The 25,177-nt window shown below is 38.7% G+C and overlaps 2 protein-coding genes across 3 annotated transcripts in view; one reads left to right on the plus strand and one right to left on the minus strand.

The window, feature by feature from the left end:
• The window catches only part of LOC119735694 (sodium/potassium-transporting ATPase subunit alpha-3-like), a 60,876-nt gene extending 42,462 nt beyond the window's left edge, over nucleotides 1–18,414 (minus strand). Inside the window, exon 1 of the mRNA XM_038209549.1 lies at nucleotides 18,315–18,414. Coding sequence (XP_038065477.1) covers nucleotides 18,315–18,344 — 30 coding nt within the window. The 5' untranslated portion in view covers nucleotides 18,345–18,414. The remainder of the gene's footprint in view (nucleotides 1–18,314) is intronic.
• A 3,279-nt stretch (nucleotides 18,415–21,693) lies between these two features.
• The window catches only part of LOC119735796 (solute carrier family 22 member 15-like), a 37,945-nt gene continuing 34,461 nt past the window's right edge, over nucleotides 21,694–25,177 (plus strand). For both annotated transcript variants that reach the window (XM_038209731.1, XM_038209732.1), the window contains exon 1: nucleotides 21,694–21,867. The gene's annotated coding sequence lies outside the window, so the exon portion shown is untranslated. The remainder of the gene's footprint in view (nucleotides 21,868–25,177) is intronic.

A 25,177-nucleotide genomic window follows, 5' to 3' on the forward strand; every position in this document is an offset into this window, starting at 1 on the left:
ACGATGAGCGTATTAAACATTTTGCACCTGATCCCAGACACAAGCCATGATCGATATGATAAAACAAAGAGCATTCAGCGATGTGTATACTGACAATGCACACTGCAAGAACATTAAAATTTAAATTGACTTGCTTCAGTATATGGCAAGATCTTTACAAAATGCCACCTACATGTACATGTACATGTTCATGTACATGTACATGTACATGTACATGTAACAACATTATATGCACATGTGTGCACATACAATGTACATAAATGTGATACATAAAACATACCGGTCAAGTAAAGCCCATCTTTAAACAAACTGTCTTTTAAATTCCAGGGAATGACCATCTGACACCATATTCATTAATTTTCCATTCACTTGCATTCTTGATGCAGAGTGACTGAAGGTCAACAAACTTTCTATAAACCAACACCAAGAGGCCTGTGCATATACACAACACATGTCTGCTGTAAAAAACAATATTGAATGTTGTTAAAATGTGGGACGGACAGCTGTATGTAGTGCATTGGGTGAGGACGACAAGTTTTACATAGTAAATTTTATTTTTGTAACATATTTACATACTATAATAAGCACTTCATCTCTAGCCTTGAACATTATGACAAAATATTAATGTATGTGTGTGGCAGCAGGCCAGTGTTCAACATAATTTAATTTCATGACAGTCGTGGCAATCAGTTGCCATGACAGCATTTCTGTAGAAATTGAAGTCTTATGAAAGGTGGCTGTACGCAGAATGAGCCCGATAAAGATAGTGTTTCATAAATTATCATATTCCAAAACAGAACTCAGGCTGCTGAACAGATTGAAATTTCAGTCAAAACACCCTCTGGTTAGTCTATTGAGCAGATGCGACGATTAATTATGCAAAACAAGACTACTGTATGTCTTGACCTTGAGATTCTGACCATTCAGCAGGCGCCTTCTCCATCGGGTCTTCCGTAACCCGTTGTTGTATTACAAAAACGGGGCATCCAAATTGACCAATCACCAGCTTAGTCCACATCTGCGATCAAAATGATTTATGATTTATTTGATGACTCATTTTTGTAAACAAAACCATGGATGTAGCTGAAGTCCATGTTAGTCGCTGCAAGTTCATAACAAGCACTTCAATCCTAATTCAACTCACAAGCTATTCAAATGAGCTTTGACAAAGACATGCCTTTGCTATTATTCATCCACTGATTACTCGACTCGACTACATGAACATCCCTTCACGAAATATTTCATGTACATTGTACACATGTACATGAATCTTATCTGCTCTTCAAAGCACTGGTGACAGAAACAATGCCAGTACCGTATGTGACAACGCATTTCAGTCCCAATTTGTCAACCCCACATGTACAGTACATTTATCTTCATCTGACAGTGACAGACTCTTGGTAATAATAAAAAAAAAACCCAGTAACACGCAGAGCGTCAGTAGTCCACTCGTGAAGTTCTGACGTCAAACCTGCCAGGTTACGGCCGAGACGGGCATTACACTCCAAAGCAACCCCCCAAATTGGGAGAAAACGGGAGTGCAAACTCAACACCCTGTATTGGCAGCCTGGACTTAATAACACCGAGTGAAAAGGTTACGCAAACACACAAACGCTGCCGACGGATGGCGCGTTAAGCGCAGGACCGTACATTAGCGTCCTCGTAATTGCTTTCAAATCAAAGTGCCATTAAACTGAAACGGGATTTGCCAAGTACCGGTAGGCTGGAATTTTTTTTGGTTAGAGTACAGTTATTTTTGCAAAGGTTGCGATGTTTATTTGCAATTATCTTGATTAGCACTCACTATGCTCAGCTCAATCCAACAGAGATTCAGAACAAAATCTGTCAAGAAAATGTTTGACTGAAAGTGAAAATCTAAGGATGAAGTTTACATTTGACTCTTGTTGTACAAGGAACAGGCAAGAGGAAATATATTTTTGATCAATACATCTATTATGGTACATTTCAACATGTAGGAAACATGATTCGTGTACCGGTACATGTAAACACACCCTGATGTTGACTAGGAAGTTTATTGACCTCAGTTTGTTTTCTGACTCCAAGGCACATGTCAGTGTCACTTGGCATGTCCTAAACTCCTATGGTGCACAGGGCATAAATATCCAAACTTAAAAAAGTGGAAAAATTGCAGTGTGTAGTGAAAATTGTAAAGTACTGCATACATTTTTATATAACAATGGTACTGCACTCCAAAAATCTAACCCACACTATTCAAATAAGATTTGAGGCACGATTTTCTCAAAGTATTAAACATGCACAAAAATATGTTTTGGCGAAATATATTTGAAGATGTTTATGTTTCAGTTCGCACAGAGCGATGCAAAGGGTGTATTTCTATGTTAGATTTTATTTATTTATTTTTTTTGGGGGGGGGGTAATTTTTTTTTTTTTTTGATTTTCCTACCTTTAATAAATAAACAGTATTTCTATGTTAGATTTTATTTTATTTTTTTTGGTGGGGGGATATATTTTTTTTATGTTTTGATTTTCCTACCTTTATTTTCTCTCACGTTCACAAATGTAATATCTTGCCATATTCTGGTTCACTTGAATCAGATTGAAAGATTGTGCTTTTAAAATCAAGACGGAATCCCTTACAATTACATACACTGTACGTTGTGCACACGTACAGGTTTCAGATATTGTCAGAAAGAGTCAACTGAGCACTCCATTATCAATGCAGATTGGACAGCAAGCCACAGAGCTAGTGTATCCGAAATGTCTCTGGTCTCTCCATCTAATATCATACATTTTTTACACGATGCAGTGCATATACAGCTATACATGTACATGTACAGTACATTGATATGCCAGTCAACTGCACTGCATGAAGTCACACACTTCAAAAAAATTAATTCTTTGAACTGTGAATAGCAGGCATTCCATCACTTCCGACATTGGCCATGTTGGCATACAGTGAAGAAGTGCCAAAATGTGACAGTATCAAATTACAAATTCATATCAAAATATGAAATCGGTGACTTCAGTCTAAATACATGTAATTCACTGCATACTAAGGCAAGTCAGTCATCTAATGCTTTACAAAAATTGCTATATATATGCAAATATTCCCCTCATATTTAAACATGTTCATTCCATTTCCTTAATAAATAACAAATACTTTAAAACAATTTTTGAAATGCTGAGTTAATAAAATTGGTATTGAAACAAATACACATATTAATATGTAAATTCTCTAGAAACTGTCAACACTGATTTCCTCATCTCCTCAAGTGAAACATTTAGAGGCAAACCCAGTTTGATAACACATGTACTAGTCAAATTCATTATTCATACAAGTACGTATATAAATAGATGCACTGCCAGCAGCATTGCATTCAATAATGCATGATCCAGCCAGCCTAAAAGCTTGTTTTACGCTAACAATATTAATGTCATACAGGACATTTTATACTGAGGCAAGTATGGCATTATTATTCATAGACTTGATTTTAATAGGTTATTCAGGCATTACATTCATGAATATTCATGCAAGTATTTTTTTTCTACATGTTCATCCACGTTACAGCACAAGGTTGGCAGTAAGCTACAACATTTTACAGTGGAAGCCACAAATTCCCAGAATAACATTGATATTCACAGAAATTACACATTAAATATTCATCCATGAATATTCATTAGCAAGCCATGTGATGAACAGCACAGACGGCAGGGTCCAGATGCTCAAGGCCTCTCTTTCCTGTCCTCCTGTGTTCCTGCAAATGGAGGTTTACAAAACCCCGGCTTCGTCTCAGCTTCGGCTTCAAGCTCCAACATCATGATTTTTCGTCATACTTGACAGATGCCATTTCAAATTTACATGTGGTTCTTCAGAGACACAAAAATTCCTCACACACTTGAGGCAAAAAGTTGGTGTACATGAATTTCTACGGATTTGAATGTAGTAGGTCTGGGTTGGAGACGTAACCACAACTGGAGACAAAAGCCCGAGTTTCATAAACACCTTACAGTCGGCATTAGCATTTCAAAGCAGGGACAGGATGCAGACAGGCCTCCCCGTGTCGTTGCGGGGAGAAGAGAAAAACAAGACAGAAATTAATTAATCGGCTGGGAAGGCCATGGCAACAGCTCGGGCATCCAACGGAGGAAATCTTGACGGTGCAGATCAGGGCAGAGGATGCGAGGAATCTATTTTGTAATCAGCCCCCGTTGAGGCAGGAAGGAGGTGCTCGTTAAGTGACACAAAGATGGTGCTCCACAAAGGCAAAATGACAAGGTGTTTTTAACAGACTTTTTTTTTTTTTAAGGAACCTGTAGGGCCTAACCTTTCCTGATGAGTAAAAGGAATTGTACTAAATGTTACTGTATTTCTTGTCCAATGGTAAAGCAAGAAATTAATGCAGGTTGTTTTTTTTCCCTTAAACGCACATGACTACATGTATACTATATAAAATATGCAGGTCTCCATGTATGTAATATAGAAAGCTTTTCCACTCTGTTACCAGTTCTGATTACAAAAAAAAATCCAACAGAAATTCAAAGATATGAATCCAACAGGATCCAACTATGTCATATACCCGATGGAGCCTGTTGGATTGAGCAGTAAACTCCTTGTGTACATTCCTGATGCAAAATGTTGGATTCAGCAGGCAACTGAACTGCACTATAACGCCATGTTGGACTCCGTTGGATTCAGCAGACAACTGAATAAATAAGGCACATTGGATTGAGCAGAGAACTCCGGTTGGACTCTGCTGGATTTAGCAGGGTAGTCCTGAGGAATTACTAGGGGGTTAGGGTTTAACATTATACTTTTTAATTGATGCGTAACTTTTTAACTGGAGTAAATGTGCACAGCCCTTTTAAAATAATAGCACAAAAAATGTACACAAACAAAAGCAGCTGTTCATTAGAGTGAAAGTTCCATAATGGAGCTGTTTAGAAAAAATCAAGTTTACAGAGCAACCACTTTGTATTAGATTAACATAAGTACTTGAAAGATGACTGAAATTGAAACCAACTTAGTTTTGCTAATGTAGACAGACTAACTACAGATACATGTACAACTCTCATATTCTTGAGCTAATGACATGAATGATTGTTTTGTAAATGACGCTAATTTTCTGGGAACAAACTGTCGAAATACCTATTGAAGCAAATTACATACATGTACATTAACTGTCTTTAGGACAATTATTATATAAACTTTTGTAGAAATGTAATTTTTAAATAAGAGAAACTTGTCAACCTAAGTCAATAACCATTGAACTGTTTTTATGTATACATACCCCAGAATGGCATTATTAGCGCCCTCGTACATGTACATGTGATATGCGCAATGTATGCACACTCACGCATCAGCATTAAATCAATGAACACGTATCGGAGTATTCGCTGAAAGACTTGACACGCACACGTTGCCAAGCCCCGTGTCACTAACCATTTTATTGCATTAAGGGCTCTTTAGGCGGTTACGTGCATCTCACAAGCTCCAACAACATTTTGTTCGTAGGGAGGATTTTTAGTGCTCCGTGGGCATTGTCAAGGCCCGCTACATTGTAATTCATGAGAAATGTTTGCAAACTGCGTGGGCGGTAATGGAATCTGCAAAAACAACGGCTTTCAAGGAAAGTGCTGCATAATTTAATTTTAAGGTCTTAATGTACATTTACATTATTTTAAAGTTGAACAAAGAAATTGTCTGCAGCTGGGTTTGAACCTGCCGTCAGAAAGCGATAACATGTCCTAAAAAGTCAAATTTTGCCGGGTAAAAATATTGAAGTATTTACTGAGAAAACACTTGGAATTTTCCAGACCAGTCTCATAAGGTTTGTGCACAGCGTGCCACACTAATGTGCACGCCGCATGAGTTCTTATAAGACGCGGCGTGCACAAATCTTGGTAACACTGCTGGTCGAAGGAGCCAGGAGCACGTGCGTACTACCTGAGCGCGACTCACGCGAGCCAGGTGCCACCGCAGTGCCACGTCAGAAAATTGCTGTCGCTGAATTATTGTGTTTATCGATAGATCAGAAACTCTGATACATGTATGGACAGAGCCTACATGTACATCAAGTTCATATAACTTTACACGTACCATACCCTAATCAACAGCATTATCGGTCACAGCTAAACTGTGCAAATATACTCAATAACCCCCCAGGTCCATGTCTAACATCAACTTTTCAGCTCGCTAATGACGTACCTGGACGGAACACAGAGGTTTTACAAGGGGTCAAGTGCATAACTTGGGAGTGTTTTATGAGTAAACCTTGCTGGAGTACCTGTGAAGCACGAATCTGCATGCTTCATTGAACAGGTCAAGGTGAAATGGCCTTCAGAAATTAACAAAGGAAATAATGGCTGCATAGGGAAAAAACGTCAGTACAAATGGATACGTGGCTTTCAGACTGTTTTTTTAACACAAATTTTTTTCAAAAATTGTTGTTTGCTCTAAAATGTTATACCCAGAAAAAAAAAGGTTGAAATGAAGGTTGATTAATTTTTCTACTATTTGCATGCATTCCTAACAAATTTTTTTTTTTTTTAAATTGGATGTTTGCAAAAACTCAGGTGGTAGCGGGGGCAGCACAATAATTTCGTCTTCTTTTTTTTGCTTTTGAATAAAAGGATTTTAGGTTCAGCATTTTTGTCCAGGTTGGGCAGGGTAATAGGGAACACAGCATTTTTTTTTCTTGGCCGTATTCAATGAAAACCCAAACTACCCAATACGGATTGAATTACCCGTACCCTTTTCCAGCGATTCAACCATTCAAAATGATAAACGGGGCGCCATATTTACCTTACACCCATCTCTACGACGACGGCGGCATTGACGTCCGTGAATACGGCTAACCCACCAACAACAAAAAACCCCAGAATATTAATATCGCGGAGATGGGTTTGAGCATCCCCACCAGATTAAACATGATCGGTGGCAACGTAAATGCCACGACCCCTAAAGTGCTTTACATTGTGGGAGCTCGATAACCGTATGGCTCGCGTTATGCACACGATCGTCGCGGCGGAACAGGAACGCAACATTTTCAAGAGGCCAGACTTGTTAGGCTGTCTACTTCACTGTTATTACATTTTTTTTTTTCCGTCGGACTTATGAACCGTGAACCCAGTGTGTAGCAATGAGATGTCATGTGAATATGTCCCCCCTCATGGGCTTTCATTAGTGCCAGTAGCCTCTGGATGCAAGATTTCAATCTGTTCGGGTCCTTTTATGTTTTGCAAAGACACAATATAAATGTGCACACTTCAACAACATTTAAAGCAAACAAAATAAGCCAATGAAGTGACACACATGTACATGTACATGACCTAGTCCTCCTGTGTGTGCAATGTGTAGTTGTACCGGGGGTATTTTAACTTAGAGGTGAGATTGTCAATTGTAAAAAAAAAATCTAACATTTGGTTGAAAGGTTTGAAAGATGCATTTATTCTGATATTCTCTTTCTCTCAGATACAAAATGTCTAATTGCAGACAAAAGTCAAAAAAATCTAATGCCTGTTAAAATGCCCAAGTCATGGAGTATATAATGCACATGGATGTACCCATACATGTATGAACAGATAAAATAGCCGCAGATTAAAAGGCAAGCTTGACTAAATGCAGCAACTGATAACCTCACATGTACAAATTGTACGTGACACGTTAAGTGTCTTAGATGCTAACCTCCAGCGTACTATGTTAATGTGCACAGTGCCAGATAAGCTGCCCATCTCTTTGCAATTTTGAGCGCTCAAGGCTAAACATAGCTGTCCATGTACATGACAAATGCTACAGTACCTGTCCGCGGTGCATGTATATTAAGTACTATGGAACGCCATTATGCAATGCTAGCAATAATAATTTATTCAAACAGACCCCGGATAAAAAAAAATCTGATAGCGGGTCCAACTGTCCATTACTGCAGATGTAATTTAAAGCTTGTGCGTTGTAAATGAACACACCGGGGCTCTAACTGTTGTTTTGAGCTTCGGCAAATAAACGCTAGTGCCAAAGTCTAATGGATGTGATTGATAAGACGGGAAGAGGTTCATTTTTCTTTTCGTTTTTCTTTTGCAGAGGCACGAATCAATGGGGGAATCAATTACACAATTAGGAACAAAATACCGGGATATATAAAGATAGAACATTGAGATGGACAGACTGTATATGTATGCTTGTAAATTACAATCCATCCTTTCATCGCTGGAAAGTTGGTGGTTTTTTTTAGTAAACTTTCAGGAACTCGGAAAATTAAATCAAATCCTATTAAATCAAATTTGAAATTGAATTCTCATCATAAATATGATTTGTACCTTTTTGACAATATGGAAACACTGTACGTTAGTTGTTATTTTGTATTAATTTTTTTTGGGTGGGGCAAAAAAACGGGTGTGTACATGCATCTACTGGTACATGCATGCATTTCCTCTTCAGTGGTACTTTTCATTTCAGTAATGGGTTTGTGGCATTTTTAATATCACAGTTCGTGTTGTTTCATCGCATTAATTTGCACCTCAATTCCCCAGTCCAGCCTACTTGTTTTCACACCCAAGGCTGTTGTTTCAGCGACACTCGATCTACGTGGTAACTACATGTTCTGAAATGATATCCCATTCCATGCATTAGAAATGTATCATTTGTGAACACATGTATGTGTGTTCGTTGAAATCTACATGGATTGTATTTTCATGGCCGTGGTTATTTATTTATGTTTGTGGTTATTTGTTTTGCTATACGTGTTGTTTTACAAGTTGATTTTATTTTTAGTTCACTTTTTCTGAAAATAACAAGCATACGTAAATAAACACATAATCATCCAATAACATTCTTTACGAACAATTTGGACATTATACAAAAAGGCACTGATGTGTAATAAAGTGTTTCTTCAGACTTTTTCTCAACAGATCACGTACATGTAACATCACATTTAAAACAACTGGCCAAAATGCAAATGAGACCTTAGAATTGCACTGCAGCACTTCGGAAGTTTCTATCAATTGACCGATGCCATGTTTGATTATTTTAGCCCAAGCCCATTAAGGCAAACCCACATGCACTCCCAGCGAGCGAATTGATTAATGTCCCACTAGTCTACAGTGCTACAAGAAGTACTTTCAAAAATAAAAAAAAAAGTTTCTCATGGAAAAAAATTAACAAGATAATTTGCACAAGCTAGACAAAAATGTGTAACCAATCTCAACCCTTAAATGATTCAGAATTCAAAGAGATTTTGAAGGACTCTGTAGGATTGAGGAAGGTAGTACATGTACGGGTACTGGTAAATCTCCGTCACTATTACTTTCCATGGGTCTTTATGCCAATTTAATCAAATTCAAGTACAAAGGATTGCTTTTTGGTTTGTGTACACTGCCGGCTTTTGTAGTTTAAAGGGAATATACATGATTGGCTTTTGCTGTAATTTTCAGAAATGAACTATTTGAGGGGTTAGTATAATAGATCAAATATTGTTAGACTGACATGTTTGAAGGTTTGCTGGAAAAAAACAAGAAAAACAAAAATTTGTTCAAGTAGTCTGGTTCCCTGACTCCACTAAATATAAAATGGATCAATTTACAGATGCCGGAAACTTGTAAGGTACTGGAACCAGTCTAGCCGGCCTGCACCCGTTCATGAACATGTAACCAATAGCAAACAAAATTTGAACTGAAAGAAAAATGATTACTTTGGAGCAGTAGTTGAAAAATAGTTAGGTTTTTCCAACGGTGGTCGGCTGACCCCCGTTGGAAATTTTTACAAAAATACTATTTTCTTGAAAATGACTTCACACCAGGTGCCATAATTTTACAGGATGCTTTAGACTGTCATTTACCAACATCCTAGTAAGGTATTTCGTAAAAACTAGGTAGTTTTTTTTTTCGATGTTTGCAAATGTTGTATATATTCCCTTTAAGGAAATATTCCTAGTGGCTTTTGTAGGATAAGGGAATATTCCTATTGGCTTTTGTAGTTTAAGGAAATATTCCTAGTGGCTTTTGTAGGATAAGGGAATATTCCCATTGGCTTTTGTAGTTTAAGGAAATATTCCTAGTGGCTTCTGTAGGATAAGGGAATATTCCCATTGGCTTTTGTAGTTTAAGGAAATATTCCTAGTGGCTTTTGTAGGATAAGGGAATATTCCCATTGGCTTTTGTAGGATAAGGGAATATTCCTGGTAAACATTCCCCATTCATGAGTTGATGTTAGCGGACACAAAGCTAAGTCATTACTTAAGGCCAAAAAAAAAAAAAACTCCGGTCTCTGGTCAGCGCGCGCGTCGATTTTAACCATGCGCGTCAACCTTTTTTTTCCCTTCAAATTAACACGGAAGCTACAACAGCACCTCCTCAAATTGTTGTACCAAGGAGCACCAAGGAATGGGGAAATTGCACCAAGGCAAATGATAAAGGGCACCAAGGCAAATTATGGAGAACACCAATGTATAATGAGGGCACAAAAAAGCAAAATAGTACCCACCTTGTCTGTACAATTCAAGCTTGGAAAAAAAAAAAAAAAAAAAAAAAAACGCATCGCCGCATCAATTCCGGAACTTCGGTCTGACCAGAGACCAATTATTTTTTTTGGGGCCTAACAAGTAACATCAACAAAAATTTGTCTTTGTCATTGAGGAAGTACGTACATGGATGTAAACGTTCCTTTACATGTACATGTACGTACATGTAAGGTACATGCAAACATGTATTAAAGCAAGATACAGGATGTCAATCGCTGAGGTTAGAAAATTTTGCAAGTCATATGCAATTCATGAAAAAAAAAAATTTGACCTTTTTTGAGTGGCAATGCAATCGTCCCATTGACAAAGCAAAATCACAACCAATACAAAGGCCTAAAATATGCAAACTCAGCAAATTCAAACAAGACTGTTCTTTTTTTCAAATCCACACGTTTCTATCCACTTTTTAATGACCAATGTTCATAGAATTTTAACAAATTCTATGTACACCAGTAATTTTTGTACTTGTGGGAAAAGTTTAACACAGAGGTGGTCTTGTTGAGGCAAAATTCGTGAATATTCAGGAATTATAGGGAACGTGATGTCAGAAGTACAAATCTCAGCAGTCACTACCCGACGACCCTGAAAAGAAGAAACTTGGGGAGGTTTCAGGAAACGTGGAAAACGAAGCTAATTGGTGACCCGGTGACCCCTGTTCAAGTCGACCCGGGCGGTGGCCGTGTCGCACGAACCTCATCCCCGATTACCCGTGATGGGGCACTTCCTAATGAGGGAAGCCCTAGTTCACAAGGTGGTTGGGATTAGGGAAGAAATAACTTCGGGAAGACATGACTTTGGGAAAAGGATTATTACTGTAGGGTGCATTCAGTGATGGTATTCCACTTTGTTCAACCCCTGCCCTACTTTTGCCTTCTTGGTATGCTTGGAGTTTCACACACAAAAACGAATCTAGGGAACATTTTAATAAACTCTCCTTTTTTTTTGATCAGTCACGGACAGTAAAAAATTCAGTCCGGTTTCCCGGGGGTGCCATGCCTGTTAATACAGGTTAGTCACCAACAGTCAGATCATATTTCTTGTAGGCACTACATGTATGTGACAGTCAAATTCCATCAACGGACACCATCAGGTGACCGATAGGCACAGCTGAGTTAATGTACATGTATCAATCTCCTACAGTAAAAGCATACATGTAACTACATGTAACTACATGTACATGTATGTCAGGTTTCGTAACAATCACAGCCAGTCAATCCTGCTTTATCTACATGTAGGCAGGGAGCACTCAACTGTTAAAAACAGTCGCTTTATTTATTTATTTTGACAGCTGGGCTGTCCTTATTGAAATTGCTAGCCAGAGACAGACGGTTAATCTACAAAAGGTGTGGACGTTTTCTGATCTTACCCCCCCCCCAAAAAAAGGAAAATTCAAGGGAAAAATTTAGAAATCCTGATCACTTGGACAGTAAGGCACTTCTATCCAAATTAAGATAAAACATAATTTGCTTTGTATATGAAGCTCTTCTTACAAACTTAGATTCTAAAAATTATAATGATTGCTCCAGTTTCAACAAATTTGGGAGATTGGGGGGGGGGGGCAGGACGTCATGAGTAATGGAGGATGTAAGACTGCACTTCGTTAGGTTCGGGAGTTCACCACTTGGACTACATCTCCAAATTTAGACATGCAGTGAGACTGAGTCACTTCCAAAATGGAAACCCCTCAAAAATTAGGAAGACGGGAACAGAATGACCAATCTGCTTCGACCGAGAAAACTTGTGTGCAGTCTTGCAATAGTCTTTACTTAAGTTTGATCCAGGAAGATTAGCTTAAAAAGTGAAAAATAATTGTGTGATAAGCACAAGCAGATAAAATGCACATGCCTTGAAGAGAGTGTTTCAACACTTAAGCAAATGACGGGTGAAAACCTATACCTCTTTTGATATCTTCATGCATAGGAATTATACACTGTACACCTGCTACATGAGACCGAGAGCTTTGCCTCTTCCTGAATACAGGTTTGTATTCTGTTACTTTTGTTTAGCAATTAAATTTCATGAAGAAAAAAATTACTGAAATTTTCAGACTGGTGACCACCATCACCTGATCTACATTTTATAAACCAATACAGATGCACCACAGGCGTCTGTTTCCAGACTGCTGCAACTCCCATGGCCTAATATTACATGTACATGACCCCATGAAAGCAATTCTATTCACAGCATGTTAGGCTCATTGCATAACAATACACACAAGCCAACAGACTGCCACTTGAAAAAAGTATTTACTCTTTCTAAAGCTTTCAATTTCCAGGGAACAATGAAAGGCATTACATAAGGGTCCTGAACATACACAATGGGGTGTTTCAAGCTGGGATAGTTGAAGGAGCAGGCTACAAATAGTGAACAGCCTCTACTGTGAGAATGTGGAAAGGTGAGAACAGAACTGAAAGCATGAGTGTTCTTGCCAAAAAAAGATACAGTGCATACAGGCATGCAACTGGGAATTTAGAGGGAAAATATGAGGAAATTTCAAACCGCACAAGACTTTGAACAATAATTTTCAATGTGTATTGGCCAGAATGCCACAAATACATCAATAAAAAGCCTGAAACACTGCTACAAAACCCGAATCTACCCTTACACCCTTTCAAAGATGTGTTTTCTTGATGTTTCAGACCAAATCCAGCACTTTTAATTTGTTAAATCTTTTTAAAAAAAACCTGAATTCAGGTTAAAACCTGAAAAGTGGCATCTCTGATTGGCATTCATGAGAAGTTAAAAAAAAAAACTGAGAAAATCAGCGGCTCCGAGGAAACGTTGCACACCTGTACATACGCTTTAGATGCACGAGGCGAAAATAAGCCTCTCTTTGCTGAAATTGTATCTCCAGTGAACATACACATGTAAGTCAGTTACTGACTGAAGGGACCAAATTCACGAAAGAAAAAAAAATAGTCACAATTCTCATTCTAAGTTTAGAATTGATTCTATTCAATGTGGTGTGGCATCGCCCCAGCCACTGAAGCGTTAAACAGCAGGCCAGTACTGTGTGGACTTGATTTTGAGGGTTCTCCTGAACATAAAGGTGGCAGGCTAGGCTTCGCTTCGTTCTAGTTTCACTGCATCAGTGATTTCTTATTGTCTACTGCCTTAGGCAGCAGCAAGTCAGGGGTTAGCTACATCATCATGGCTACATGTACTGCGATAGTAGACAATTCACGGGACAGCAGCATCCAAGGACCCAATTTCACGGCTATGCTACCATAAATGAACACAAATTCACCAGTCAAGCGCGCATTGCGCAGTGTTGATAATGTTCCAAACATGCGCGCCTGTTGCTGGAAATGTGGTACAAATACGACGCAGTCGATGCCCGTTTATGCGAGTCGACGCTCAAAATGACGTCATTTGAGAGTACATGTATATCGTGGTCGGCAGAGACTTTTTTTTCTAATGAAGTTGGTCTCGCGACTCATGTTAATCCCCTTAAATGCACAGGAAACGAGGCTGGGCATTTATTGATCCCATTGATTGGAAGCTGGGCCCATGTGACGCAAAAGGCACTGCGGGGTTGGTTTTCAATAAGAGTCATCACACCGATAGTGATAACACTGTTCAATCTGCATAATTGAAGATTTATGTGATACTTTCTTGTGCAATAGACAGGAAAACTGAGCGGTTGCAGATGGTGGATTAATACATGTACGTCATCAACAAACAATGCACGAATGAAGATAGCGACTGTGTGTCGCACATTATGCCAAACTTTAGCACAAAGAAGGTTTAGTCTGGAATGGTTCACTTTATCGAAGAGCACGCGTCTGACCCTAAATTTAGTTGAAGTTTGCAGTGGCCCTGCCATGAACCAGGGTAGCACGACTGTGATTAACCACTGCATGGCTCCCGTGTCATGTACACGTGAGTCGAAAATCACCCATTTCCTTTAAGACAAGCCTGATTCATCAGTATGTTAAAGGGACCTCCCAGACTCCATCAGTTCTTCCTCAATGCTGCAGCGTTGAGGGAGTCATGTACCGGCAAAGCTGAACTTTTAACCCTCACCGCCCTGAATCCTCCAAAATCCTTTTTGCAAATTGGAGGAATTTGCAGGATTGAGGTTACATGGCAAAAGTGGGTTGCTTATTTCGGAGTACGCACTGTGTCAAGGTCTTGGGCCGGACCTTGTGTTGTTTATGCTCAGCCGTGCATAAATTTAGTCCTTGATTATACTTGACATCCTCCGCACTGCTCCAGGATGTCACTGCCTCTGCCTCAGCCTATTGACAGTCATAGCCGGAGGATTTTGCAGGATTCAGGCAGTGGTCACCCCTCCATGGACCGTATTCAAGAAATAGCGGAGGAATTTGCAGGATTGAGGCTATATGCTATTTTTCCATGAGGCCAATTGGAGGATTTTGCAGGATTGAGGCTACATCCTAGCAAAAAGGCCTAGGGAGTTAGGGTTAACCCACGTTACATCCTCAGCTAGTAGATAGATGAAGACATACAGACAGTAGATTTCTCTCATTTGGAGCAATGCCGTTGCATTAGTCAGAATGAGCGGGAGGCTTCAATCGGCGAACATTGGAACAGGGTCAGGGGAAACAAAAGATTATTAAACGCCTTCCTAGTTCCTTCACTGCCACAAACCGGCTTTCCAATTTATGCCACAGATGTTAAGGTTGACCTGATTTTCACCGAATTGCAAATTGGATTATGAACATTTCACAAGATGGCACTTAGTTTGAGACATCTTTTTATCAAAGAGTGGTGTTCCAACAAATGCCGATTCAGTCTTCTTCGTGTTTACATCACAATTGCTACTAATGTAAAAAAAAAAAAACCTAAAAAATGGGTCCTGCGATATAATACAAATAGCCAGTACTCTGTAGTTTATCCACAAGTTAAAAATGACACAGACGCAGCATTCAGAAATCTTACTTCTCCAGTAACTGATTTTTTCATTCTACGGTATATTCATCTTAACTTTGTCTGATGATGCAAATTGCCAGGAAATGTGTCATCAGCGCACAGCCTCGGCACAGATCAGCTGAGCGTGATGGCCACGTATAGCCATCCCATAGGATGAACTTCGGTTGCTTTTTTTTTAGCCGAGTCGTACAGCAAGAAATAGTGAAACCAAGAATTATTTAAATCTGGCAGTAAGAAACCTTGATATGTTCACACAGACATGCTTTTAGCAAAAATTCTGGACTCTCGATGCAAAATTGTAACCTAAACCAGTGACACAAAACCAAAAACGCCATTGTTTTCCACCAAATTCATCAACATGTGAATTTTTTTTTTTTTTTTTTTTTTTTACAAAGCTAAGCAACCTATGAAAATAAACTCAAAACATATGTTTAAATGCTTTTTTTCAGTTTTTGAAACTACTTGTCACCATCACGTATGCCACCCTTAAATTGTTTAAAGGAACCTTCCTGTTGTTGCAAATAATGCTTGAACTTTGTACATTTACATTTAGTACCACTTTAAAACCCTAGTCATACGACTCCCCTTAAAATGAACTTTGTTCATATTGTACACACACATACTGACCCTTATACTTGGGTTGTTTAAACAGATGAAACAATCAGAAGCAATGGGGCACTGATCCTTAATCTGGTAAAGTTAATATGTACTTAAAGATAGAGGTGCCAAGAAATGACCTGCTCATGAATTGAGGGGGATCACAGATCACACATGAGATCACCACGTGTTGAGCCTCTTCACTGATAAGGGATCCCAGACTTCAGACTTTTAAATTTTGTTTCATCCAATCGAACGACAACGTGAAATACACTTTGTAAAGTTTTGCACAATACATGTATGTAATAACTGGATATTGGCAACTTGAATACAAAATGTGATGTTCTCATCACATTCTTTTCTCCAACAATTGGAAACAGCATAATACACTATTCATTTTAGACGCCGCTTTCTTGGTTGTGTACAAATTCTTTGGGGATTGAAGCAAATCCAAAGTAGGCCCTATTTGCTTAGTAATAATCAGTGTTTCAATTTTTCCCAAGTGCCGCATGTGTTCTTCAACATATTTCTAATGATTGATCATCAACTTGGAAGAGGGAAGAGAAAGTGTTAACTCACTGTGTTATTGTTAAGAATTACAAAGCATGTTTGTTCTGATGTTTGAACTTTTGAAAGAGAATTGCACAGATGAAGTCATGCAAATTGTTTTGAATGTGTGCAGTGTGGTATCCTGGGAAACAATATGTGAACAATCCTAGAAAGAATGCATTATCCTGATGCCAATTTTAGTGGTGGGTGTAACAAGTTTATGTGGAGTTGAGATAACTTTTCCGACTTGGAAATGTTTCTCACTTGACATCTCAGTATGCCTGCTCAAAAATTAAGACTTTTTTAAAGACAGCATAGATACTTTGAAATGAATGTCCATCAACGAGAGAAATGTGGAAAAAAAACTGTGCAGAATATTACTAGCTTGAGTAACTCCAGCTCCAATGCTCATCAGGAATTCAACATTAATCCCAACCCAGATTCCATAAACATACCTCATTATGTTTAATTAATGGAATCTGGGTTGGGAAACTAGAGGGAAAAAAAGGACAATTTGTGTGATACAGATACAGAGAGTCACGTTTTTAGTTTAATTTAGGGCCTCTTAGAATCTAGTAAATATCTACATTCGACTACAACATAGTTTTAGCTCCAGCTGTGTGTCGAATTCCTGATGAGCTTTGGAGCTGAAGTTAATCACAGTAGCAGAATATTGAATTCCAGCTTGCTTAGCCCCATAAATGTGGCCTATTTACTGGACTGCCTCCGTAAACATAGGCCACACATCCACATGTACAAAAATCGTGTCGACTTTGCCAAATTTTGATTTTCACATTTAGGCTTAGTTTGTAGGTTTTTTTTGCTTTAGAAGCATACTCACCCTCTTTACAGGCTAATCAGAAAGTGCTGCCTTTTTCAGATGTCTAATTTTTGTGAAATTTCATGTTGAAATTTTGATACGCAAACGTGTAAAAATGAATCTGGAAATTTCACGAAAAATATACATCTGAAAAAGGCAGCACTTTCTGATTAGCCTATAAAGAGGGTGAGTATGCTTCTAAAGCAAAAAAACCTACAAACTAAGCCTAAATGTGAAAATCAAAATTTGGCTCCGTCGACACGATTTTTGTACATGTGGATGTGTGGCCTATGTTTACGGAGGCAGTCCAGTAAATAGGCCACATTTATGGGGCTACAGCTTGCTTAACTGCATTTTGAACGATTCGAATGTAGCCTTGTAAGTTGTAAATCTGATGAAGAAACACTGGTGCAAAAATTCTTTTAAATACTTTAACTTTTTCTGCCATGGCCCATAGACTTTGTGCAGGAGGTCTGAGTTGGTGGCCTAGTATGGAATTCTTTCCAAACTCTTGCCTAGTTTAGTTGTGAACTTCCTGAACTTGCACATATTTCTATCACGTTTTCATTGGCAACATGACTTTTGCATTTTTGTCACCAACAAACCAACTCGCCTGAAGCTGTCTGAAGTCCACAACCCTCAAAACGCGATCCCTACTTTATCTAGTGGAACAATTCGAGCAAAAGATCCACCTTTGACCTGGTACCTGACTAATTACATTGGCTGCAGTTTGCAGCATGCAAAATCAATACTTGGCAGACGAACACATGCGTGGTCCGGTTTTGAAGGAGGGACACCAAAACCTGCCGACCGGCAAACGAATATTTCAACACGAAAATAAACATATCACTTTTGGAAATGTAGACCACCTGCAAGAAAAACACATAATCTATAAGAAAATGGTTCGTTAAACGGTGCAAATTGCTTGTTTTCCCGAAAATTTGGTGAGAAATTCTTACCTCGCCGTCCTTTTCGTACCGCACCGACATCTTGTTCGCCGCGAAAGAGCTGGCGCAGGCGTACGAGCGTGTACGATCACGTGACAAATTGGAGGAGACTATTTTTACAGGGGGTAAGGGCAATATGGTAATTATATATTTCCGGTGCTCATGATCCCAACTTCATGCTCATTTTGCAAAGTTGCAAGCATTTTGTAAGAAGTTTGTGAGAAATATGTGTTAGTTGTATGATGATTAATTCACCGAACTTCGGAAATAAAAAAATATCATTTTTAATGTATCATTTTTTTCGGAAATAAATCTCAAGAAATAGAATACTTTTGTAAAGAAAATTAATGAAAAAAATCATTTTATTGTTCACTATCTTCTTATTTTGACCTGTTCTGTTGGAAATTCCTTGAAATTATTTTCAATTTTTAGAATGGTTGATGTATGTATTATTCTAGCGTATATCCGCCCCTCGCAAAATTTGACAGTGGAACCTACCTAGCTGAAGAATGGTTCCGGTCGCATCCTTTTGACGTCATGGAAATCTTTCACCCTTCGCTAGCGCTAGCGATCATATCAATCGAGCGCGCTGTGTGTGCGCGCGAGCTCCTAAAAATATACAAAATATACATCACGTACCGTGACATATCATAGAAAGCCTTTTATGTTCTCGATATAATCGATGGTTAAAGCATGAGGACTCGGTTTCATGTTCCGTATATTCCAAAAATATACTGTGATTTCGATCTGTCAATGCTACCGTTCGTCCTCCGACGATTCCTGTCTCCAACATTATGGTGTATAGTAACCCCCCCCCAAAAAAACCCATCGGGTATCAATCAAGAGGGGGGGGGGGGGGGGGGGGGGGGGGCGGGGGGGGGGGCACTTTGGCGGGGGGGGCACTTTGCCAACCCCCCCCCCCCCCCTTCCCCCCGCCCCCCGGCGGATTTTTGTTGACAATTTTTTTCCAACAATTATTTCAATAAATGGGTACTTAGAGATTTTCTGACATCAATCCCAAAAACAAAACAAAACCCGCTTAAAGAAAGACCATTACATGCGCCGTGAAAATGGGCATATAATTTTTGTTGCAGTGTGCATAATGGTCAGTACTAGTGCGAATTATTTGCAGCCCTGATATTGTTGCGTTAATAAGTGCGATTTTTTTTTTCAAAGAGAGGGTAGACGTCAAAAAATGAAAATACTATCTCGTTAGAATTGTACACTTGAAAATTCGTTAGGCTCAGAGGAGGAATAAAATCGATTTATTTTCATTTTTAAGAACATACCGGGAGAGCAACTTAAACTTGGTGCATGAGACGAATTTTTCTTTGGCACACATTTTGTGCAACTTTCTACTTCTGTTAAATGTATAAAAAGTAAGATTTGACATACGTTTTTGGTTAATTTTATTGAAAAGGCCACTTCTTTAAACATTGAAAACTTGTCCATGCTTTTCCGGACAACTGATTGATGCTGTTGCTGTGATGTCATTTTTGGAAGGCACTGTTCAGTTTAGGTTTTTTTTTTCAAATTGTGAACCCGAAAATGTGTTCATTGGAAACAAGTATGCGAGAAATGTTTGATCATTGGCTTTAATATACTTATAGCTGCCACGTGGTCCTACTACCGACACAACAACAAATCACCAAAGAAAAGACAATTTACAACAGCAAAATATCCAACAATTCTTGCAACTTTTGGTGCTTAAAGGAATGTTAATATTACACATCATTATTTTGCAAGCATACCAAAATAAAAAAAAACCTACCAAATTATCACCAAATACTGTCAGTGAATAAATCATCATGCACCATGGTGTGCTGACTCATTTTCAAGAAAAGTGCATTTTTAGCAATTTCCAACGTTGGTCGGCCGACTGCGTTGGAAAACACACTGGATTTTTTTTCTTCAAATACTGCTCCCAATTTACCATATTTAGATTATCCCCATTTGTTTGCAATCAATTACACACCTGTGAACGGGTACAAGACAGCTAGGCTGGTTCCCTGACTACAAGAACATGATTGTTTTTCTCTCTTTTTTCCAGCATCTACGAAGTCAACCCAAAATGTCAAAAAAGTTGCTGTAAAATACACTGACACCCAAATCCACCCATTTCTGAAAATTACAGCAAAAGCAAATGTTGTATGTTCCCTATAAGTTGTAGCATCATCACCCCCTTTACTCATGACTATGGAAAATCGCATTAGGCATATAAATCAAATTAAAGGCGCCAAAAATTCCCCTTGAAAATGAATGGTAAAATGGAAATTGAAAATCAGGTAAAATGGAACCCAAAGGTGCATTTTCAAGGATTGCAATAAAACGACATTGCATGGGCCTTCTAAGTTTTGTTCACTGCCGTTATCCGATTTTGGGCGCCGGTCTTCGCCCCTATTATGAAAAACAGAGCTTTCATTTTGCACACAAAACCCGCAAGAACCGATTGTCGGGCCGACAATAATTCAAATTTCGTAAAGAAATATTTCAATAACTATAAACGTTGGTGGATATTTTCGTTCGTCTCAGTGTAGGCCTATAACTTTTAAATTGTTAGCAATTGGAAAAAAAAATAATGAAGTTCGGGATGAAAGTTACTAGCAGGTGAATAGAAAACAGTTCAGTCGTTCTAAGAACAAGTATTATTTCAAGAACCATAATGTTTGCTTAATATGTTATTTGTCTCTTTCATTTATATTCTTAAATTTTCTTTTAAGTATTTTTCTTAGAAGCAAAGATGACTTTTATAACTTTGTGCGAGCAGTATGCATGTGTTTAAAACTGCCCTCAGTAGACCTACAAAACATACCGCAGTGTGTAAGCGAATGTACAAATTATCTTTCTTTCACGTCTCGATGGAAATTAGTTCATGACTTATAGCTCACAATCAAAAGTAACAACTCAATTTTATAATTTATATATTAGATGCAACAAACAGCGGTCATTTTCCCGCCATACACAATTATTAATGGTAATTGCTCTTCGATTCCCCCCCCCCCCAGTCTCTAAATTTAGTATTTTTTGCGAAGTACTGCCCTTCCGCCGCATGCGGTCTTGCATACAAGATTGGTTAATAATAATAACCAATCATTGGTTAAATTACCGACAATTGTTTGGACACATATTAAACAATATAGTTGGTTATTTCAACCAATGATTGGTCATGTTAACCATTCTGTTTTTAGAGTGTAGTGACCAACTTTTGAGGAAACAAGACATGTAGATGAAATTTTGATCAGCGAAGCCACGCCCACTTTCATTGCCTGCGCGATACTCTTATCATCAAATCGCTGGTCACTCGAAATAGCGCCACCACGCACTTGCCCGCAAAACAGACTGGTGCCTCGACATGCCGCTCTTTAACTCGAAATTGAGCACACTCTTTGGTATGAATCACAATGATGACGTTCAGGAATGTGACTCGTAGCTGGTATATGGAAATGACACGTCGCTTCTTTTCGAAGGTAGTTCCAGAGTTCCAGATGGGCACTTTAATACAACTTTTGAGCAACTTTGAATGGTTTTTATCCATAGACCAAGAAGATCCGGCACTTCTGTACTGGTAAATGTTTTGAACAATTCAATGATTGGTATCATACAGGTCATGGAGCTAGTAATAGTAGTATAGGCTATGTACCATTTCAATTGTGTACCAGGCCAGTCCACTCACTGTGTCATTGTGTGTAGGGCCTAGGGCCCGGTCATACTAAAAAGCGTCAACACAGCGTCAACACACTCCAAAGCGTCAACACAGCGTCAACACAGCGTCAACACATCCAAAATGCATTAAAATTGACACAAGCAGTATGCAACCAATAGAGTGTGGACTGAAACAAGATTTTGGCTTAACTGCTTAAAATCAATCTAGTAAAACGTTAGCCCGACTGCGTCTGGCCGTACAGTACTATCGCAAGCTCTGTAGTACGGCCAGACGCTGAATGCTTCCAAAAAGACTGAATTTTTTTGGCCGCCGATGTAGCGATTTTGCTACATCTTTCGATCGCAATTATCTTTTCATCCAGGACACAAATTTCCAAAGTTAAGGTTTGTAGTCGTAGAGCAACTCATACCTTTTCGAAAAAACGTTGTTTGGTCTCAATATTTTCATCTATCTGGCCACAAGACGAATTTCAGTCATCAGATTCCACAAATATCGTCCCCCATGCGATCCCCCATGCGATTTCAAAATGGCGGCCGCGCTGTAATGTATGCAATATGCAGGCGCGCCCGCGCAAACTCATGAATATGCATAAACAGTCTGTGACGTACGACCTCGTGTTTTTGGACGTACGGCCCCGCCGCACGCACGTCCAAAAACACGAGGTCGTACGTCACAGATTGTTATGCATATTCATGAGTTTGCGCGGGCAGTAGTAGGGGAGGTGGGGGAACCGGAGCAAAATGGAAAAAATCTGCGGCAAGCCTGAGCACGCCGCTCTCGATTCTAAAAATAGTTGGGGAAAAATATAGGGGAATCCCCCGATCTCAAAAAAAAAAATCTGACGCCGGGTGTGGGGGAGAAAAAAAAAAAAAAAAAAAAAAAAATCTGACGCCGGGTGTGGGGGAGAAAAAAAAAAAAAAAAAAAAATCTGACGCCGGGAGAGAGAGAGAGAGAGAGCAAAAAAAAAAAAAAAAAAAAAAAAAAATCTGACGTCGGGAGAGAGAGAGAGAGAGAGAGAGAGAAAAAAAAAAATATCTGACGCTGGGAGAAAAAAAAAAAAAAAAAAAAAAAAAAAAAAAAAAAAAAATCTGACGCCGGGTGTGGGGGAGAAAAAAAAAAAAAAAAAAAAATATCTGACGCCGGGAGAGAGAAAAAAAAAACAAAAAAAAAAAAATCTGACGCCGGGTGTGGGGGAGAGAAAAAAAAAAAAAAAAAAAAAAATCTCTGACGCCGGGAGAGAGAGAGAAAAAAAAAAATCTCTGACGCCGGGAGAAAAAAAAAAAAAAAAAAAAAAATCTGACGCCGGGAGAGAGAGAGAGAAAAAAAAATAAAAAAATCTGTCGTCGCTAAAATGAGGTGATCTTGAAAAATGTGTGAGTCACCACCACGTGACCTTGAAACGTGTTGAGGCACGATAGAAATTTGGCGTAAACAACGTGACCTTGAAACGTGTGTGAGTCACCACAACGTGACCTTGAAACTCGAGACAAAAAAAATTAGCTCCTTACCCTGTAAAAGGTGAGGAGCTGTTTTTTAATATAAAAATGGAGAGTAATATGTTTAGACCGACGAGTATTTGAAAAATGAATAAAAAATAATATCGGTTTTTATTAAATAGATGGAATACTTTGGGACGTCACAACTTGGGGATAAGTGCGATCATCATATAATCATCGAGAATGGTTTTTTAATTTGTGAAACGTGCGGTGAAATAGTTTCACGTTATTTTGATTTTTCGGCAGAAAATGTGCAAGAAGATCGTATCAATTGGTCAACTTTAAAGAGAAACAAAAGAAAAACTGTGGAGAAACTTATTTTGTCTGTTTGTCCAGAGCAAGACTCAGAAGATGTCCAAGAAACAATCAATAAATATAACGAGCTCGTTAATTACAAAACATTGAGGGGAAATGGTTGCGTCAAACGGTCATTAATAGCGGCGTGTTATCATCACGTCGTTGGATTAGACAAAGAACGAGTTAGAGATTTATTTAAAGTGACTCAAAATCAATTTAATAAAGCACTAAAAATATACGATGACCACTACAATAAAGGCGGGGCCGAGGGGGTAGCCCTAAGAGGTGAAATAGAGGTATAACTCGGTGGTTCGCTTTCATAATGTTTATTTACCGAGAATTTGAACTTGTAAGTTTTTCGATAAGAGATTTTTTTTCTTTTGCCAGCCGTTCGTCTACCCGTTTTTTAACTTCTTTTTCAAAGTCTGTATCGTTTTTAATTTTTTGAAGCTTTGTGCTGGTCTTTGTTCTAATTTTTTGTTTAAGCTCGTTAAATTTTGCGAGCTCTCTCGTAATCAATATAAACTCTTCGTGCGATATATCTCCGTCGTTGATGGCTTGAGACACGTATTCTTCAATCGTGTTAAGTTTGGAGTCTGCTAATATTTTAATCTGGTCGTGCTTTTTTAGCTTGGCGGATAATCGCCTAGACGCGATTCTAAGCAGAATATCTACACCAAAAGCGCCTATAAACGTTCCTTCTAGCACCAATCCAACGGGGGCTGATATAACACCCAAGAGAGCGGGTATACTGACAGCCCCCGCTACAGTCCCCAATCCTTCTAATCCTATCTCTACGTAATTAATAGTGTCGATCATTCTCTTTATTTTTTTATAAGTGCGCTCTCGGTGGTCTCTCTCTTTCAAGATTAAAGATCGAATCTCTTCAATCTTTTTAAGTCTGTACACTTTTGTTTCTTCGTTACTATTTAATCGGAGTACATCTCCAGAAATATCGGGGTATAACGCCTTACCATCTACACTCATGTTTTTAATATAAAAAGATTTTAAAATTAAAAGATCTCCAACTCGATAATGATACCCTCACCCTTGTTGTTGAATACCTGTCCTTTTTCACCGCTGATAGAAAATGTCAGTTTGTCGATTATACCGTTTTTAAGATTTTTGAATCCCTCGGCTCTATCAATATCGGGTTTGCGCGTAGCCACGGGTACGATTTTTAAGATGTCAGAAGGACGACCATTAAAAAAGTTTTCACTCGTACTTAATTGCGGGCAGTGAATAAACAAAAATTTAAACGGATTAACGTCGTAAGACCCCGTATATACCACTTTGGGTATCAGTCTTCCTTTGGGTAAATTGAGTAATCGAGATACTTCTCTGTTCAAGCGCAATTTGAGATTGACGTCGGTTATCACCAACGTCACCTTTTTAGATTCTCTAAATATTCGAAAACT

The sequence above is a fragment of the Patiria miniata genome, unplaced genomic scaffold (assembly GCF_015706575.1).
Source record: "Patiria miniata isolate m_02_andy unplaced genomic scaffold, ASM1570657v1 HiC_scaffold_29, whole genome shotgun sequence".
NCBI lineage: Eukaryota > Metazoa > Echinodermata > Asteroidea > Valvatida > Asterinidae > Patiria > Patiria miniata.